This window comes from Acartia tonsa, chromosome 3, assembly GCF_053477335.1.
Source record: "Acartia tonsa isolate MP-2025a chromosome 3, ASM5347733v1, whole genome shotgun sequence".
In the NCBI taxonomy this organism is placed as follows: domain Eukaryota; kingdom Metazoa; phylum Arthropoda; class Copepoda; order Calanoida; family Acartiidae; genus Acartia; species Acartia tonsa.
Genome location: NC_137262.1, coordinates 46776491 through 46798027, shown reverse-complemented (window position 1 = coordinate 46798027; position 21537 = coordinate 46776491). Strand labels below are relative to the sequence as shown.

The following is a 21537-nucleotide window of genomic DNA, read 5'->3' as shown; positions in this document are numbered from 1 at the left end:
ATTCCTATCTGTGTAGTTATTGTTTGTTGTATATAGCTTTAGTACCCTTTAGACCTGCAATAAAGTGACAACTGAAATAGATGTTGATTATTATTTGGTGAATGCTAGAGAAGCGTAGCTTCTCTATAGTAAGGTGTCCACGTCTGTCACACTGCCGTAATCTAATTGAACTCCGGTGTCTGCCATTTATCCTCGGCGGATACCACAACTTTTGGTGACAGCTGTGTGAGATTACGGCAAACCACAAGTGTAGAGCAGACGCGCAGCTGAGGCTAAGGTACTCCCAGCAGTGAAACTGGCAAAACTGACACAAGCAACCTGAATTACCCACCCTGGACAGCAAGGTCTAACTCTGCATCCGGCAGTTGTGGAAGTGAAACAGCGAAACTTGACGAAGAACCGCGAGAAGCGCCGACATCTAATGGAGAATTGAGCGCTCAAAGGGCTGAAACAGGCCTGCGGACCGGCTGAAACAAGCCAAATAAGTGTAAACGGCTGAAAATAGGCCAATTTTACTGCAAGAGATAGCAGGATCCGAACCAGTGGCGCTAGCAGGACGGGACATTCCCTGCCGCCATCAGCCGGATTTGGATCAGCGGCGCTAGCAGGACGGGACATTCCCTGCCGCCGATAGGCTGAAACACGCCACATAGCTGCGAGCTGCGAGCCAACATACGAGTGTAGTGCACCAAAACAGAGAAAACTACGTCAACTCCAAGTATCCTGAGAGGCTACAGCGCAGCCACCCATCTAGAAAAACAGATATTATATCACATTGCAGGGATTACCACCCTGGTGTGATGGCTAAACAATAGATTTATGAGCAAAGATTGACAAACAATTTGTTGTGTTGTGATAAAACTAAAAATAGAACAGGCTTGGATTTATTGTGTATTGTGATAACAACTAAAAATAGAACAGGGTTGGTAAACAAATCTGTTATGTAATTGTGATAAGGACAAAAATAGAAGCTAGATGTAATATAACCAAGGCCCTGATACACAATCTAATCACCTCAAGCCTACAGCACAACAACAATACACCCCTTATTTCAGAGGAAAGGGAGGAGCCCACTCTCCACTGAAGGAAATACAATCAAGGTGATATAATAGATAAGCCTAGGATTAAGGAGAAAAGGCACCATTACCTCATCACACAGTTACCTCAAACCCACAGCACTCCCCCCTTCCTCACAGGGGGAACGGACGGATTTACCCCCGTCCCCTCACGCGCTTCCCCCCTCCTACCCACACTAGACTAAGTCCGTCCACGGTGTGGAGCTAGTGACCGGGAACACAGAGCGCCATTCACGGGTAGCGCAACGGAGTGCGGAAATATCATAAAATTCAACGGACAAAGCGGACCAATGAGAGAGCGAGTTGAGGGATAAGTGCGCGTTTTACCTGTGTGCGCGGATTTGACGGTGCGTAAGCGCGTTGCAAGGACAGGAGATTTCACGCACACACACACACACCGGAGCGGAGCTACTCCATAGCATCTAACAGGGGTATTTTTTAGAAAATAAAGAATTACAAGCTCCCTCCTCCTATCTATAGTGTGATAAAGGAAAACCAAATCAGTTCCTGACAGCAGTTCAGACCCTCAACACCTATCTACCCCTACCAGCCTACTCTACAACCTCAGAATCCAACTAGTGATAAGTACAGCTAAGTTATATCTTTGTAACTAAACTACCAACCTAGTGATAAAAACAGTGTTGGCTGTTAGGCTAGAAAGCCTCAAGTGACAAATCATTATCCTATTGCTTTATAACTTTGTGTCCCGCCGTTGAACCGTTGACCCGATGGAACAGCCGCAAGCGCCAGGAGGCGATCAAGCCCCAGGATGGCTCCAGGATGACCCTCAGCCAGCTCCAGCCGAGTACCGCAAGCTGATGCTGAGTAACCTGCCAGAGTATAGAGGACCGCCCAAGCAATCCTGGAGTTCACATATCCGCAGACTCGAGATGTCATGGGCGGCTTACCGCGTGCCACCCCATGACTCCCTCAACCGCCGCAATGCCCTCTTACTGTCACTAGTAGGGCAAGCGGCGGAAATGGCGTCCCATCTGTTTGGCGAGGCAGGCCAAGCCTTGACCTACGAACAGGTCAAGGCCGAGTGTGAAATGTTATTTCGTCCTGCTTTTGAATCCCAAACGCTTAAACAAGCGTTTAGGGATTACAAGCAACACTCGACAGAACCTATACAAGCATACATATCAACCAAGTGTGCCTTGTATAGGGACGCCTACAGCCATGAGGATCTCGAGTTGTTGGTGGACGAATTAAATCGTGGCATTCGCAACGCTAATGTGAAACGTGAAATGATGAGTCATGAGATCACGAGTGTACCTGAGTACACTCGTAGAGCCATGTTTACCGTCACCATGATTACCAAGCAGCTGAAGGAGGGTGTGTGCCTAGTGGACTCTACCGACGGGCTCACTGGATCGGCCAGCATCCAGTTGCCCCAATATGACGAGTCGGAGCCAATGGAGATTGGCGCCTTGGCTCCGGGTCTCCACCAGATGGGGAAGGTCGCTCCAGATGACAAGGTTCCAGGTCGCTGCTTCCGCTGCCAGGGGAGAGGTCACCGAGCTCGAGACTGCCCGACGCCTATGGAAGTTAGCCTAGAGGAGAGACGCACCCAGCCACGCTGTGACCGTTCTGCCAAGTGCGAGCGTTGCCACTATGACGGTCACACGGCGGCCGAGTGCAGAGCTGACTGGGCCCAGGTAGCCAGCCGCAGGCGCACCGCCGATAAGGGTGCCCCTCCAGGGAAGCCCAGCAGAGTGGCCCATATGGAAGGGAGCGCGCCCCCAGCACCACCGCAGCAAGCAGCCGCCCCCAAAGCAGTGGACCGAGCCGACGGGATGCCGCAGTTTGGGACCGTTCCAGCTAGGATCAACGTACTGGGCGGCGCGGCTGAACCCAACCGGGTTGGCCTGGGCTTCAGTCTAAACCACCTGGGGCCGGAGTTGGTGCAACCCTACAACATCGCCGAGCCAGAAGTCCTGAGGCCCCAGCCTTTTAGCCTCAACATGATGGAGCCTGCTCGGCCGAGCCTACCCAGCAAGAGTAGAGGGGCGCTACCCAGCGTCACTGAGACGGTGTACGGGGAGGCCCTGGCGGCCGCTGAACGAGAGAGACAGGAGGCGCTAGCCAGCGCATCAACATCGATGTGTGGTAATCAACACCCAAGTTTATGTATCCTTATCCCTGTTCACATTCCTATACTTCTCTGGCTGAGTCAGACCTCCACTTGTAACCGCCACCATACTCCATCCTGCTGTGTTGAGGGCTAGTTGATTGTTGCAGGCCAAAGAGTGAATACGCTTCCTCCCGTCTGCATTCGGTTAGATACAAGCCTATAAGTCTAGGCTGGCGGTATCTATATTTCCCACGTGTTCAAGTACGTCGTTTCTTACCTAACTAAGAAACAGGACGTCCAAGCCTTTAATATATATCATATTAAATATATCCTATAATAATAATCCCATTAATCTGCCTATTTCTAACCAGTTTTAATTGTTTAATAAATGTGTATTTTTTTAGAAATACTTTGTTAGATTATTGATTATTAAATTGTATCGGAGCTACTCTATACTCGTATTCCAGTCTGTCTGTACATCCCCTCATACGTCATTTTGGCGCAGTCTTGTCTACCACTCATTTTTTGAGGGGGGAAGGTTTGGATAATTAGCGTACAGACAAAATTAAATTGTAAAGTAGCTTCGATTGCAAAGTGAAATTAATATTTTCCTGATAACTAAGTTTATTCACGGAAACGGTTTACAGTAACAATTTGTTACAGAATATTTATAATAATTATTTCGTGGCAAACTGCCAAATAAAGATAAAAAGGAACCCGCCTTTTATTTTCACACTAGTATTTAATTTCACACATTTCCATATTTTCTCCTTAAAACAGGAAGAAAGGGATATTCCCAAGTTCTTAAAAAGTTTCGTGGTAGACAAATCAGTGTTAACGAACACTACACTCCAGCACCATGACCGATAAGAAAAATGATGATAAACAAAAACCGCCGCCTCCGCCGGCTCCGGCCGTCTCTGGCACCTCGCAGCAGCAACAGCAGCAGCAGGCTGACCCGCTTTCCCCTGAAAAAATCAAAGATCTCATATCGGAAGCGTTAAATGATAAGTTAAACGAATATTCGTCACATTATAGAGATCTAATAAAACAAGAATCCGAGATTATGCAGCTCGAATTAGAAACAAAATGGGCAGGGTTTAAGGACACAGAATCTCATCGCAGATTATTAGCCGACACCGACATTTTAGATCTAAAACGCAGAGTATCAAAACTCCCAGCGGACGGAAATCTTGGCCCATTGTTTGCGGAAAAAACGTTAAACGAAAGTCTTAACATGACTCATTTTAACACCATAGGTGATGATTCAATTAATGCCACTTTTTATGACCGGATATCGGTCCAGCAAAAGATAAACGTGGTTGAATGGGTCGCCAAGGATAGGATGACAGCCCCAGGTTGTATGGCCTATTCAATTGTAGGCTTTATAGGTCCGGCGGACAATGACAATTGGATGAATGTAAGAGAAACTTCTCTAACGGAATATGAAAAAACCTTGCTAGAAAGGATTCCCTTTATCCCTGATAGGATTAAGTCGTTAGAACCCCTCCGTAGACCTACAAGGTCTGCACCCAATGTAGCAACAAGACCCTCTACAAGAAATACGCCAAACACAGGCACAGCCGCAACGGCAACAACTAGCGCCGCCGACGATGACTTTATTAAAGAATGCTTTATTAAGGGACAAAAATGGGATTCCGATTTTGCGAGGGATGCCCCTAGGTGGGACGGTAGGGCTGACTTTGATAACTTCTTTTCTAATATGTGGAGGGTTGCAAAGACATACAGAATCTGTGACCCAATTCTTTTTAAGGATATTTTATACCAGCGAATTTATGACTCTAGAGGGGAACGATTAGGAGACTTAATTACGCCTGAAAGAAATCAGGCCTTATCTGCTTTAAGTTATTACCTGATGATTAGGAGGCTGGTCACTCCTTTCTCGGATCCAGAAGTAGCCTCTCAGTACTTCTACAACCTAAAACAGGAGACTAATCAACCCCTTGACACCTATTTTGAAAACAAACTTAGGGTGTTCAAACTCATGAATCCTGGCCTCATACCTAAAAAGAAATGGAAAGAATTCTATCTTAACGTTAGCAAAAATCTGCTGTATACCAACCTTGCCATAGACATGGCCAATTATGTTGAGAGTATGCAATTTTTGGACGATTACAACGCTTACTTAAATAAACTTATTAATCTCGGACAGAGATACGTTAACTGGGATGGGTCTGGCCATATTAGCAAGGAAAACCTTTCGGCCTGCTATTCTCAAGCCATGGAAATGTTCCTACCTAAAAATTCTGCGGAAACGAAAAAACAACCCATAATCAGTATTATCGAAGATAATATCCCCACTAACACGGCAATGTATAAGGAAAACTTAACCGAAGAACCTGACGAGGTTCCTTCTTGGGTAGACCATGAGGATGATCCTATTGCTTGGGATCAAATCGAGGGCGTTATAGGAGCCTTTAATGGGAGGAGTAAAAATATTAAATGCTGGCATTGTAATATCCCTGGCCATGTAGTGCAAAATTGCAACAAAAAGAAAGCTGGGGAGCCCCCAAATCCTGAGTCCCGCTTTGGTAAAACACGGAGTAAATTCACGCCTAGAAAAGCTCCAAGTAATAGTAATAAAATACCTGAGCAGTATGCGCGTAAAACTATCAACCAAATGGATCAGGAAGCCAGCGAAGAATCTGAAATAGATAAATATGTACAAGCGATTGTTAAAAATCACGTCCACTAAACGTAAAAGTGGATTTATGCGATATTAATTGTCCCTGTCCCAGAAAATAAAAATTTGCTGAATGAGTTTCATATTTTGATATGAAAGATAAACAAAATATCCCATGCCAAGCTAAGCTTGCAAATTCCTTAATATCAAATATCCCTTGCCAAGCAATGCTTTGGCGCGAAAAAATAAAACAAATTATTGTTATTAAGTCTGACTAAGCAACACAAAATAAACTCCTCCCCCTCCTTTCCCTATCCAAATGTAGCTGATACAGGAAATTGGGGGAAATAGGGAAGTAACCTGAGGAGCATTTCACATGCACTTAATATTTCCATTTTTTAAAATCTAATAGTCTTTATCAAGAAGCTAATAAGTGAATACCTATTTTCTATTTAGTAGTATTTATTTTTAATATCGCACGACCTATCTAATATGTAAATATCGTATATTTTGAATGTATATATAGTAGAATCTAAAACATTCTAGTTCAATTTTTAACCGCTAGGGGAACTTAAGCGAATTATCTGTATATAAACAATGATTTTTGAGTTGAACCCTCAGTATCAATTTTATCTGAGAGTTGCTCACTCTTAGCCTCTGATTTTTGTAGCTGAAATATCTCAGCAATTATGTATAATAACTTATCCATATGGATAAATATTATTGCATTTTGTACAGTGACAATAATAGAACTATATTTAATTTATTATGTATCCGAAAGATGTCGCCTAGAATGCTACCGCGGTCCGTATAAGTAAATGATAAGATTAAGAAGGGGGGGGGGTCTATGGAAAATCTGTATAAATACAAGTAAATTTCCAAATCTAATTCAGTTGTCCTTCAGTTCTTTGTTGTTATCATTTACTCATTTTTGAGCTGCAATCAAGCAGCATTTAAAAATTAAAATCTTTAATCACTTAAGATGCGATTAATAAAATCTTAAAACATTTTGGTTAAATTATTTTCCGCTAGGATTACTAGCAGAATGAAATAAAGTTAGTTCTATTAGCTTCCGCTAGGATTACCAGTGGAATAAAAAGTCTATATAAAAGTGAATGCACATTATTAATCGAGGCCAGTTACTATCAAAGCAGTTACTACAAACCACATCCTATTTTTTTTAAGCTGATTTCAGCATTAATTATACTCTAGTAAATATATAAACTTGTTCTACCCCATAGGTGGAAAAATTAAGTATAAATACTAACAATATCAGAATAATAAACCAGTCATCATTGACCCTCTTTATTATATTAGCCATATCTAATAATTTTTAAGCTATAATTTAGCGCTAACCTTAAATTATTTGTATCGTGAATCAGATACTAACTAATGACACTATATTTTGTATAAATACAGACATAAGTCAAAAAATAAGTCAGTCTGTTTTTAATGTCTTGTTAGTTGCAAGCTGAACACTTATTTTTAAGCTACTTTGTAGCCCTTCAATCTTTTAAAACTTTTTAGTTCAATCTTATTCCGATAGGTTTCTATCATATATCCAAGTATATAAATAAGGACCCGTATTAAAGTTAAGTAGTTTCTTTAGAACTATCAACATTCTCATGCTTATTGAGAAATTTCTGGAGCTGAAAAGCGCTTAATAAAAAACTTAATGAAACCCAGAAAGTTATATAAAATTATTCTAACAATTAACCATATTGTTAAAACATTTCATTATTTGAAAAATTTCGACAGACAACTATACCTGGAACACAGGAAGTCTCTGTGTGAGGATTACCATCGTCTAACCGCTGAGGTGGGGATCTTGGAAAATATGCATCTTAGGCTTCGACTAAAAATATAATTTATTTTATAATGCCTATCTGTGCAAAACTAAAAGTTCTTAATCCCGTGGGGGGGGAATTCCTGCAACACGCTTTAGTGGATACAGGAAACAACTTTAGGTCCCTTATTTCTAAAGAAATCTTAGATGATAACAAAATCACATTCACCCCCGCCAATCTTAGCGCTCTGTCTGTAGATTTAAAACCAGTAAATATCATAGGACACGTGAGTTTAAAATTCAGCTTTGATGGGTCAGATAAAATATTCGAAGAAACGTTTTATATCCCTGAAACGACGTCTAAAATTATAAATCTAGGATATGAATTTCTCAAAGTTAATCGAATTAATTTGTTACTAGATAAGTTCTCCTTTGAGCTCCCCACTGGCGAGCAAATCCCCATAGAAAATTCAACAATTAATATAGTTGAAGAAAGTAAAAACATACCCTTAATTCCTACAAATAATGTTCATACGGAACAAAACTCCCTTATCCCGGGAATAAATTGGAGTAACCAGGGGGGGACTGGGACATTAAAACAAAATAAAACATGCGTAAAATTAGCAAGGAAAACAACATTCTTGCCGGGGGGGAATACAACAATGATAACAATTCCTATTCATCAGAAAAATAGGAAGCTGTATATATCCCCAAATAATTCTAAAATGACAAGCCAGAACGGCTTAATGCTTATGGAGGGTATTTATAATGTAAATGAAAAGAGAGAATGTTGGGTAAATTTTGTCAATTTAGCAGGAAAAAATATTACCTTATTGGATAACGTTAAAGTTGGATATTGCTTTGAATTCGAATCAGATTCCCCAAATTCCTGCAATAAAAGTATTAATCAAATAAATGAATTGTCAGGAACTACACTTCTTAAAAGAATTAAATTCATTAAAGAAAAATTAGACTTAGAAAATAGTGATTTTATCAAAAATAACCCAGGGATGAAGGAAAAGGTAGTAAAATTATGCCTTGATCATTTTGATATATTTTCGGTTGACGATGCCGATATCGGTAACTGCGATCTCTTACAGTATAAAATAGACTTGATCCCCGGGGCTAAACCTATTAAGGCTAGAAACATTCAATTAAACCCATTATACGAAGCCAAATTAAAAGAACAAATTGAAAATTGGCTAAGGGGGGGCGTCATTGAGGAGGGCTACAGCGAGTGGTCCTCCCCAATCTTTGCGGTAAAGAAAAAACCAACGGCTGGGGGGGAAGGCAAGCTTAGGTTCGTTATCGATTTTCGTGCGCTTAATAGTGTAACACGAAAAATTAATTGGCCCCTTCCCCTGATTTCTAGTAATTTAGAAAAATTAGGCACTGGTAATGTATTTACCACCCTCGACTTGACTAGCGCATTCCATGCGCTAGCCATTTCGAAGGAAAGTAAACACTTGACAGCGTTCACAGCCCTTAACAGGCAGTATCTTTTCAAGAAACTGCCGTTCGGACTGTGTAACGCGCCAAGTGTTTTCTGCCACTTGATGGACAGAGTCCTAACCCTTATCCCTGGCTTATATGAATTCATAATATCTTACCTTGATGATCTTATTATATTCTCAAAAAATGTTGAGGAACATCTGAAACATCTCAGAAAACTCTTCGGAGTCCTAAAAATAGCAAAACTTAAGTTAAATCTAGCCAAATGTAAATTCTTCACATCTGAATGTACATATTTAGGTCATATAGTCAGTTCCCAAGGACTTAAAATGAATCCCGAATATTTAGAACAAATTAAAAATTGGAGCAGGCCCAGGACAGGCAAGGAACTCCAGCGTTTCCTGGGCTTCTCCAATTATTATAGGGCCTATTTCCCATCCTATGCAAAAAATTCTTGTACCCTAGACGAACACAGAAACGATAAAATTATCGAATGGACCAATTCCCTATCAAAAGACTGGGAAAATTTCATAAATATGTTCTCAAATTCTATAAGTAAAGGCTACCCCCAGTGGGATAATCCTAACCCTTTTATAGTAGACGTAGATTTTTCTACGAGTTATTTCGCTGGAATTCTCAGCCAAAATCAGGGGGGGGTAGAAAGAATTATTGGAATATGTTCCAAAAAATGTAACGGGGCAGAGAAAAATTATCCAAGTTATAAAGGCGAATTAGCATGTCTAGTATTTGTTCTTAAAACCTTTCTTCATTATTTAAGATTCAGAAACTTTATTGTGCGTACAGATTCGATTTCCTTAGTTCATTACAAAAAATGGCAAAAAGGAACAATAAATGGTGTAACTGTAAGATGGATTTACTTCATCCAAAGTTTTGACTTTACAGTAATTCATCGAAAGGGTAGGGACCATTGTAATGCCGACAATTTATCTAGAGGGCAATTTTTATGCAAAGAACATAAGGAAACCGATTGTGAAAAATGTACTAGCTCATTTACCTTGGATCCTTATGAACAGGATTGCCCATACCAAGACCAGATTTTTGAGTTACATTCGGCTTCGGAAGTCGGTGTGAACAATGTTTGGCAATCTGAAACACAAAAAGATCAAGTATTATCTGAAATTCGTAGGTGGATATTCGAAAAAAAGAAGTTGTCGAGCTTTGAAAAAGCTGAACTAACCGGCCGGAAAGAGGTCCTTTTTAAATTAATAGAACATTTATACGTTATGGAAGGACTTCTAATATTTAGACAACCTCTTAGGAATGGAACATTCATTGAAAGACCCGTCGTACCCATTGGATTATATAATAAAGTTTTTGAATTGGCACATAATAATAGTATAGGTCACAAGGGGGTTAACGAAACAACACGCAAGATAAATGAAAGATTCTTCCTTATAGGAATTAATAAGTTTGTCGAATCACGCATTAAAAATTGTATTACCTGCCTAAGAAAAATAGGACAGGTACCTAAACACAAGCAACCTATCACCCATTCAGCCATTAGTCACGAGATTTTTGGCCAGGTGTCAGTAGACCTTATCGGTCCTTTAACCCCTAACTATTTTCAAGGACAACATGTCCGTTACATATTTATACTGGTTGACCTATTCTCTAGGTATATTATCGCTCACCCCATCAAGGACGCCACCGTGGAAAGCACGGTGAAGGTCATCCTTGAACAGGTGGTACCCATCTACGGCTTATTTCGGTCATTGAGAAGTGACAGGGGAACAAATTTTACTGGGGAAGTTTTCAAAAAGGTTATGGATGAACTAGGTATCGAAACTAAACTTATTCCCCCAAGAAACCCTAATAGTAACCCATGTGAAAGGCATAATCAAAGCATTTATGCAGGTCTAAGATCCGATGACCGATTTGAAAGTAAAGACTGGGAAAGAAAATTAGCCTTGACCACTTTTGTAATTAACTCTAGTACGTCTAGAAGAACGGGGTATACGCCATATTACCTCATGTTCGGCAGGCAACCAACTCTCAATCTCGATTTCTTTTCTCCAATCTTGCAGAAAAGGCAGGACATTGACTGCAGGTCTTACTTGAACTACCTAAAAAATTTGGAAGAAATTATTGCACAGGTTTCCAAAAAATCTAAGATTTATTTAGAGTTTCAAAATAAATCTAGGAAGGCTTCATCTCCCCTTTTCGTTAACGACGTGGTCTTTGCATTTTTTAACCTAGTCAAAATAGGGGTCAGTAAAAAATTGCAATCTTTCTATGGGGGTCCTTTTATTGTAACAAAAAAATTCTCAGAGGCCCTTTTTGAGCTCAGTCCCTTTGGATCAAATCCAATAAAAACTAACCAAGTTGTTAGTAGAGATAAAATACGGAAAATAGATTCTAAAATAGAATTATTGGGGGAAACACTTTCCTTTAACGTCTTTCCTATTGAGGAAATCGTCCCGTCTGAGGAAATAACCTTAAGAATAGATAATACCGGTCAAACCGAAATAAACGATAATAAAGGTATGGAAAATGACGATTTTACCTACCTAGATAACGATTGTGACGATTTTATAGAAGGAAACCCTGAAACTAGTCAGGATTTACCCCAGGGGGAGGTGGATTGTGATGGGGGAGGGGATATAATGGAAAAAAACTCACCATTTGAGTCACAGCCCAAAGACCAAGAACCCCCTGGCGCAGATCGGTCATCCGGTCCTCAAATTCACGTCGAAAATAGTTTCTTGGAAGAAACCGTCCCGTCCGAGGCTTCTTTCTTCGCACAAAGACCCAAACAATCCAGCCCTGAAAAGGTTATTAACGTTAACAAACAAAGCATAGTACCCAAGTATATATTAGAAGAAGAAAGAAAAACTAGGTCACAAGGGGGGGATAACCGCATACATGTCCAAATCGGACTGCATAACCCAATTAAAAGGAAGAAATAAAATGTATATAAATGTATTATATAAAACCAAGGTGGCAAATGTATATAGCTTAATCTACGTATGTATAATAACGAAAATAAACAAAAAAAATATATGTTAAAACTAACTAATTAACATATTTCAGAGAAAAACGAGAAGCATAAAAATAAAATGCAGCATCATTTGGCAAAGGCACCAGGAGCTCGAGGTAAATTTATTTTGGGATTCTTGGGGCTTTTTATTATTTTGGCAAAATCAAATGCGTCCGAAATAATACAAATAGATGCGACTCAATGTGTAGCAAACGAAAATCCGCGTTTGAAAATCTCTGAATGCGCTGCGTTTCTTAATATTACTAATATTGAACAAAAACAATTTCACCTGCTGCAAAAGGTTGAAAGAAAAATTATACCTGGAATTCGTTGCCACCTCCGAACCAGTACTCATTACTGGTATTGTGGCAGATATAGCCACATACACCTCGCTGCTCCAGCTCTTGTAGAGATACCGAACCTCGTAACTTATGAAGACTGTTACACCATGTCCAAAACTAAAATATTTAACTTTGAAGGAAAATCAGTCTCAGTGTATGAACACCAGATGTCATACACGCGTTTCCTGGTAAACGGGACACTTACTTACCCCAACAACATCCTTAACGGCATCGACCCCGCCTGCGAGGGGAACGGCGTAAACATTAACGGCATTTTTATCCCTGGGACATTTGAGGAAAAACAAATAGGGGTCCAGGCTGAGCCTGTTGAATTATTACAAACAAAAGCGGGCTGTTACCTGGGCAGTCACTGGGTGGGAAACAATTGTTTAGATCACAATCTGAGATTAGGCTACGATAGAATTATCTCAGATGATAAAACTGATAGCGCACAAAAATTCACTTCTCCTTGGCGAACGGTAGACATCTTTAATATTTCATTGTTTACATTTGAAGGAGAACAGGGTGCCCAAAAATATCTAGTGATCGATCCCCAAATTACTCTAGCACTAGAACTTAAAGATAAAAAACATTTTGAAAGTCTAATTCCCGAATTATTTTATTACAAAATTAATATTGATAACTTAATGGTATGGTTCACAAATTCTATAAAACCATATTTCCCACTCTTAAACGCTAAAGAAAAAGATGATATGTTACCACCAGAGATTTTCTATTCCTACCAACAATATAACAAATTAATTGTCCCCGAAACTCGCTGTTTACAGAACCATTTTCTGTCTAAAAGCAGTATTCAGACTCATCGTAAAAAACTAGTTAGGGCGCTCGGTGAGCTGGATTTAGTAATACAGTGCGACAGTCTTAAAATCAATGTTTCTTTGGGAGAAAATTTACCCTGTTTTGTGGATCATTTTTCGGTTTCAATCAATAATAAGACTATGGGAATATCACCATTTTCACGCAGATTGGTTAATACCACCCATTTAACCCCGACTAAATGTGCCGAAAATCCAATTTTCTTACATTTGTACCAAGGAAAATTCCTTGGTAATCAAGGGCAGGGTATGCAAATACTAAATGTAAATCAATATCTTATGGATAAACCGATTAGCTTATTTCTATATCATTCTTGGCAAAGCCTAGAAAAAACTAATTTCTCAGAAAGTGCCGAGGAATTATACCTCAGCCAACTTGCCGCAGACTCCAATAATTTTGAAGTAAAAATAACTGACTCCTGGTTTATTCAAACGTATCATAAGGTGGTTGATTTTCTATCCAGTACTTGGTATCATATAGTGCTTGTAGTAGCAGCCATCCTTACAGGAATAGGGTCGTTATTATGCGTCGCTTTTATTATCTACATATTAGCCTGCACCAAAATTCACGCGTACAAAGAAGGAGGTACGAGTGAAACACACGAATTGCGGGATTTTACAAATAATGGGGAAAACTAATCCCCTCAAAAACGGACGACCTGTATCAAGCATATATACCTATAAGATTGTCGTCCCTAAAGGTCGTCTTTGTAAAAATATTTCCTTATTCGGTATAAGGAATTAATGACCCTTAATTTTAAGTTTATTATTTTTGTTTTAGGATATCCCAGGCGGAATTTTTCAAGGGGTTTTCACCACTCCCACGGGGCCGGTCACTCTTCATACCGTCGAGAATATGAAGAGGCACCCTTTTACAATGAAGAGGACTATTACTATGATAGCAATCATGGCTATCCCCAGGGCGGCCCTGAGGAAGCCTACTATGAACCTGATGAAAACAGGTATCAGCCGCGTGTAAAACCGCCGCGCAACCCTGAAAACCTCAGTGAACTGCAATGTGTCTCAAGGTCAATCCACGTTTACCGCACCGCGAGAAAAGATGTTCCAAAGGAACTCCTAGACTTGCAAGAAAAATTGCGGCAGGCTAAAAACTTAGAAGCCAACGAATATTCCGATAAAGCCAGGCCTAGAACCAGGCCTCTAATGGAACAAAATAGGGGAGGGGAACCGCAAAAAAATCGGGTGGAATCGCCACCAAAACGTAGTGCCTCACCTGAATTGGAGGTAGTCGCCGTAAAATCTGCCCCAAAAGCGGTAGAAAAACGTCCGCCAACACCAACAGGCAGCGGCGGCCCAGTAGCCAAAAAGGCTAAGGTGGAAATTCAACCGCCTCCATTACCCCCTAAAAAGAAAGAGACATTAGCAGAAAGCAAAAGTGAGCCTAAGGCTTTTTGGGTGACCGCTGAGGAATGGAAAAAAGTCCTATCCTCCACTGTAAAAGAAGCAATGGAGGAAGCTCTTCTCCCCTTCCAGAGAAGTCTGGAAACTAAAATTGCTAGCAATGCTTCATTTGTTGAGAAAGCATATATACAACATGGCAAGCGCCTTATTGAAATTTCCGCAGAATTACTGCGGAACCGCAAAACTTTGCGCGACAAAATTCGCACCGTCTCTGAGGACTCGACCGTTGAGTTAAAATCACGAATGACCACGGTTATTGAGGCCACTAGTCGACTGTTGGACCAAAACTCTGACAGGGTAATTAAATATATTAATACTCGTTGTAATGTAATGAATGTACCTGGGCAGAATGTGGCAACCATAGAGGCATCTCTTCCCGCTGGGGACGTACCCCGGCCAGATGATGATGGAGTTGAGCTGATCTCCCATTATGGCGGTTCTGAGTGCTCTGATGAGTACAGGCCCACCGATAGAGAAGGCAACCCAGAGGTCCTGGATCCTGCAGAGGAAAACAGTGACACAGAGCTCGATGCTCAAATCAGTGAGCTCTTTCCATCTGGAATTGATCTGCCTGTTAATCCGCAGGCTGGCGCTGCCTCTGAAGATCCAGTAGCCACGGCTCCCTGTGAGGGCATGTTAGCCCTCCAGAATGCTGTTGCTCCAGAGCCTCCAGCAGCTCCAGAAAATCCTACTCCCGCTGAACCCAATCCTGTGGATATCGTAGAGAGGGCTATGGCCGCAATCGAAGAACCTGCGAGTACCACATCAACCCGCAGAAGCCGGCGCGCAGGTCAACTGTGAGGGAATATTTCATATTCCCTCAGAGGGGGCAAGTGTGGTAATCAACACCCAAGTTTATGTATCCTTATCCCTGTTCACATTCCTATACTTCTCTGGCTGAGTCAGACCTCCACTTGTAACCGCCACCATACTCCATCCTGCTGTGTTGAGGGCTAGTTGATTGTTGCAGGCCAAAGAGTGAATACGCTTCCTCCCGTCTGCATTCGGTTAGATACAAGCCTATAAGTCTAGGCTGGCGGTATCTATATTTCCCACGTGTTCAAGTACGTCGTTTCTTACCTAACTAAGAAACAGGACGTCCAAGCCTTTAATATATATCATATTAAATATATCCTATAATAATAATCCCATTAATCTGCCTATTTCTAACCAGTTTTAATTGTTTAATAAATGTGTATTTTTTTAGAAATACTTTGTTAGATTATTGATTATTAAATTGTATCGGAGCTACTCTATACTCTTATTCCAGTCTGTCTGTACATCCCCTCATACGTCAGATGTATGGGGCGCCATCCGGCGCCGCCACCTGTGATGACTGGGGGGTGCTATCCAGCGCCTCCCACCTGGTGCCTGGGGCGACAACCGTCGCCGCCACCGAGATACCTGGATCCTGGAACGAGCCAGCCTCCAACCTGGTGCCTGGGGCGACAACCGTCGCCGCCACCGAGAGACCTGGATCCTGGAACGAGCCAGCAGTCCCAGAGGAAGGGGTGACACCCGTCACCCCCAGCCAGCCAGCGCCACCAGCCTGAAGGGAGAGCCCAACTACATGCCATCCAGAGCCCCCTGCCAGCTGAAGGAACCCAGCTGCCCAGCACCCCCAGTCGAGCCAGGATAAGTTAAATTTGATAAATGTGTTGTATCCAAGCCATTGTAAAACCCCAGCCTTGCCTGTGCCCCCTGCACCAGAGGCTGGGGAGATTGAAATTTGGGAAAATAAGGACTTGCCTGTGCCACATGCACCTGAGTTCCTAGGGCAGGGGAGGGACGTGAGTAAGGGTGAGTCTGTGCCACACGCACTTCAGCCCCATGCCACTGGGCATGCCTTGGACAAGGGAAGGGACCACTTGGGGCTAGGGGAGCCGACAACCAGGCAAGTGCCAGTCGCTTGCCAGTCTGTCATTGGGGAGGGTATCGGGGTGCCCCGGCCACACAAAGATAACGCTCAATGGAAACTTGTATCTAGCCAGGAGCAGCCCAGCCGTGTCCAGCCCCAAGAAGCAGCCGTGACCCAAGCCGAAGATCCCCAGCCGCGTGTGCGAGGTAGATGGCTGCCCGGAAGCTTCTCCCACTGGTGGATGGTCCTGTGGGGCCTCCTGCTGGCAGCCGTGTGGCCTACAACCAGCTACGTCCTGGTGGGATGGGACTGCGCCAACCCCACCCACGTCACAGCCTACAATAAGGAAAAGATGTGCAACACGGAACCTCTACACCAGGAGGTGCCCCTGGGCCATGAAGTACACGTCCTGCAGCAAGTCAAGGTGAGGGAAACAACAGGATACAGTTGCCAGCTCACTGTGTCCCAGTGGACATTCAGGTGTGGGGTATGGGGTCACCTCAAAGTGACCTCGGTCCCCACCCTCATGAGGCCAACCAAGATAGATCCAGAAACGTGCCGAGACCTGGCCAGGAACCGAGTCTACACGCTGCCAGGCAAGACCCAGCCACTGACGTTCCAGCTGAACCATCCCCTGTTCTTCACCCTCGATATGGTGGGCGCCCTCGTCAACAGCCCCGAGGGGGTGGGTTGTGAAGGGGAGGACGTCCACTTCGAGGGCCAGCTGTACCGCAATGAATTAGTGCTCCAGGAGCGACGGCTGCTGGTTAAGGAAGAGACCTACGTAGTAGAGGATGGACGGGTGGAGTCCCAATCTGACCACCTGACCTTGGAGTTTCCCCATTCAGAGCTGTCTTGCATCACTGGGGAAGCAACCTAGGTGTGGGACCACCTGGGGAGAGATTGCCCCTTGAGGCTGATCCGCAGCCTCCAGCCCAGCCTAGTGATGGATGCGTTCCTGGTTGACCATCAGGCCCAGTTTTTCATCAACATGACCAACCCCACCTCAATAGTGAACTGCGACTTTGAGGCCCATGCCACCAACCACCCAGCATTGTTCGTGGCAGCTGACCCAGCCGCGGCAGCGCTACCCAGAGTATCGGCCAGGGATGTTGATGTCCCCCTGCAGGCCCAGATACATGCAGGTTATATTGGATTTACTCTGGAGACACGCATGAAAAGCACAGCAGCAGAAGAAGTAGCGGCCAACTGCTGGAAGCTCCAGCAACTAGACCCGGCCCACCCGGTGCGTGTCCAGGGGAGCACGTTCTCGGTGCTGAGGGGAGATGTCCTGCTCCAGCTGACCTGCCAACGCAACAAATATGTTGTCCGTGAACACAAGGAGTGTTGGGACAAAGTGCCAGTAGAGCCCACAGGGTTTGTAGACGCCGTGACAGGAGTGTATAGCGGCCACGCCACCAAGATTCCCTGCTCCTCCACATACCCCCTGACTGTGCACGCGGAGGAAGGCTGGATAGAGTTAACCCCCGCTCCTAAGAAGAGGCCACCCCCGCTGGATACGCCTAAGCAGCTGCTGACAGAACCCTTGGATGACTTCAGTTCAGGGGGCTTGTATTCGCAGGCTGAGTTGAACGACTGGCAGCAACTGCTGGCGTTCCCAGCATATAAAAGCGCCATGCTGACCGGCCTGTCCTATGGCTCATGCGTTCAGCAAGGTAGCTGTTCGGCCACAGGTGACCATGGGATAGTGTCCTACAACATCGACCGACTGGCGGAGGAAGGAGAGGCCGCCCTGGATGTCTGGGCTGGGTTCAGACAAGCTATTCACGAGTGGGGAGATGGCGCAGCCATACTGTGCTTGCTGTTGTTAATCCTCAAACTGCTGGGGGATCTGACCATCATTTCTCTGGCAGCAGCACAAGGAGGTGTACGGGCAGCCCTGAATGCGATGTCACAAGTGTTCCTGTACCATCCAACTTTGTACAGGAAGGCCTTGGCCAGAGCCCGGCTTACCCATGCCAAGTCCCGGGACTTTTCAGTAGACTGGGATGCCATTCCCATCGGCCGGGAAGCAGCCGAGGAAATGGTGTCCATGCAATCAGCCGATAGCGGGCATGACTGCCCAGGCAGGCCAGGACCGCCCTCTGGAAGACCCCGCGGCCCCTCGGGAGGTCAGGCTGCCGCCCAGACGGTCAACTTGGCAGCCAGTGCCCCAGCCGCTGCCAACAACAACCAGCATGCCCCACTGCTGACTGTCCCAGCAACAACTGTGCCACCCGCCAACCTGACACCTGCCGGCGCTGAACAACATGTCCAACCAAAGCCAGCCTCTGCCTTCTATCCCACGTTGGGAGCCCATCAACCCTGAGAAACACTCACCACTAGGATTCCATTGAATCATTATCGTTAGTATATATCTTAGCCCTAAGGAGCGGACCGAAGGCCTCAACCACTGTCGGAAGTCTGGTAGGGAAACCCTCTCCCAGCCTTCCGAGGGGAGAGTTGTGGTATTCGGCAACCGTGAGCCATGCATATGGCACCCCTGACCGGGGTTCGGTGGAGGGTCAATGGCCCTCCCCCGAGTCCTGGGGAAGGGGTCTGACGACCCCCTCCCTATGCCTAAAATTAATGATTGAATCTGCCAAGTTTATTATGGTTAACTGTATTGTTAATTCCCCCCACCCCTTCCAGGGATGGGGGATCATTATTGCCCAAACTGACTATTGTATATGTATTATAATGCTTTTATGTTATGATTATTTATTCCTATCTGTGTAGTTATTGTTTGTTGTATATAGCTTTAGTACCCTTTAGACCTGCAATAAAGTGACAACTGAAATAGATGTTGATTATTATTTGGTGAATGCTAGAGAAGCGTAGCTTCTCTATAGTAAGGTGTCCACGTCTGTCACACTGCCGTAATCTAATTGAACTCCGGTGTCTGCCATTTATCCTCGGCGGATACCACACTATCACCTATAACAAGATCTTTCAGAATCAATGGAATAAGATTTGTAGTCTAGAAATTGAGTAAGAGTTAATTATTTTTAATTAATGTTCAACAATAAATTTGCACGTCAGAACTGCTTCTAGCCTCCATAGGCTTTCACCTGGCTTTAACATGATTCAATCTATCTGACTTTGCCTTTGACTCCACAACATAAAGTTATTGCCCTCAAATTTCTTCACTAAAACATTATCTCCTATCAATCCACATGTTAAACTTCTTGTTTAAAGACGTTAAAGTTACCGTCCCTGTCCTTCAACTTTAACAAGTATGCCTCATAATACTTTCCACTAAACAGGGTACTTCTCTCCACCCTGGTATAGCCAGACCTTTATTCTAGCCGGCTGACATGTTTCACCCAGCCTATAAATCTTGATGGAAGTCAGTTTAGAATTCTGACCTTGTTTGTTAATCAACAATTTCACACACTTTTGACTCTTTCTTTATGGCACTTGTTTGCTATTGAACTTGTGGCTTGACTTTTGCCATATAAAGGGATAACCTCAAGATTCAGAATAAACTTTCAAGTATTCTTACTTTTTACTTCCTTTCCTTTGGTTTCCTATGAACCAACTACTGTCATGAGAGATCTTTCCATGAATGAAAGCCAAGACTGTCATGCATCTAGCTACATGGTCTTTAAGACTCCCTTGCCTTAGTTACTTCAGCTAAGAGCTCATATCCTCTCATTCTCTATTACTCAGAAATTCACCATGGTTTCCGCCTACTCTGCTGATTGAAAGTCAGGTGGGTCTATGATTCCAAATTTAACACCACTTGATATACAAACTGCCCTTTATTTTTGCTTTGCTAATCCTACATTTTGGTCTTCCTGTTCAACACCTTCCTAGGTCCCTTTACTACTGGTAGCTTTTAGGAAGGGTAGTATTGATCTGCTTAGGACAAAGAACTTGCCTGTGTTTATTTTCAAATTAAATTTTAAAGTCGCCATTGGAAATCACACTTGAATAAAATCCAGTTATGATCATGTAACCAGCATTCACATTCACTCTAGTAATAAGCTACTATTATTTTCTTCAAGCTATGAGCCAAGTGCTTTCCTGTCAGTTAGCTGCTCTTACACTATCTTGAATACACTATCTTGCAAATTATTCATCCAGCTTAGAATCCAATATGTATCTATAATCATTCTGTAGGTTCACCTATGTAAAACCTTCCTTGGTTCTCACTATGACATTTAATCAGTAGTAAAGACAAGCAGTGTGTACAAAAGGCAGAGACTCAATCAAGACCAGCTATAGACTGGTCTTTACACGGATTCCAAGTTCATGTCAAACACTTACAAGTGATAATCCCACTTGTTAAAAATATTAACCTTCTACTAAGCTCTTTTGAACCAAGGACTGGTTGTATATTCATTTGTAGCCTGGTATATATGGTAATATAGGACTTTAAACATGGCAACTGTGGTTGTGGATATATATGTTATACTCCAAGCAGATATTGTTTTGATGTTGAGACATCAAATCAGCCAAGAACCAATATTGAGCAGGATAACTTGTTAATATTTCAAGGAAACTTGTTTTAAAAATATAATATGTCATGAGGCATGCAACAGGGACATGAAATATTTTTTAAAAAGTTAATTACAAGAGTTGTTTAGACATCAATTCAAATATTTACTTCAAAAACTCTTATTTCATTTCTAGACTACAAATCTTAGATTATTCAAGATTCTTAAAGATTTTGTTATTAATGATAACGCAGTTTTTTAGTTCAGCTGTATTTATTATACTTTTCTTGTGTAAATTTAAGTTAACTAAGCTGCAAATGTGAGAAAATTGTGATTTTTGAAGGAAAAACTATGAAAATTTGGGTATAAAAGTAATTTTCAAAAAAAGCCACAAAAATGATCAGCTGTGATTTAACGAAAGTCATGTACTGAACCGTCATTGTCTCCCGGTCATGACTACATAGGTCTTGTGAGACGTATGTCAAAAAAAACCTGTTTCCTATCCAGGACACCGGTGTATTGTGATTTTTATGTTAATATTCGTGGAGAATTGTCAATAATACGATTATATACATGATTTTTTAGTATGGGTGATAACCGGTTATTAT

At 42.7% G+C, this 21537-nt stretch overlaps 1 protein-coding gene across 1 annotated transcript; it reads right to left on the bottom strand.

Moving 5' to 3' along the window:
• Positions 1-3756: 3756 nt before the first annotated feature.
• On the bottom strand, positions 3757-15146 carry LOC145314364 (uncharacterized). The gene is made up of 11 exons (XM_080154246.1): positions 14970-15146; positions 12351-12488; positions 11673-11816; positions 11021-11116; positions 10048-10139; positions 9191-9262; positions 8410-8469; positions 7563-7649; positions 5760-5816; positions 5024-5089; positions 3757-4118 (listed from the first exon to the last, which is right to left on the bottom strand). The coding sequence occupies exons 1-7, from the start codon at positions 14997-14999 to the stop codon at positions 8424-8426; spliced, it is 618 nt and encodes a 205-aa protein (XP_080010372.1). The 5' UTR covers positions 15000-15146; the 3' UTR covers positions 3757-4118; positions 5024-5089; positions 5760-5816; positions 7563-7649; positions 8410-8423.
• Between the last annotated feature and the right edge of the window lie 6391 nt (positions 15147-21537).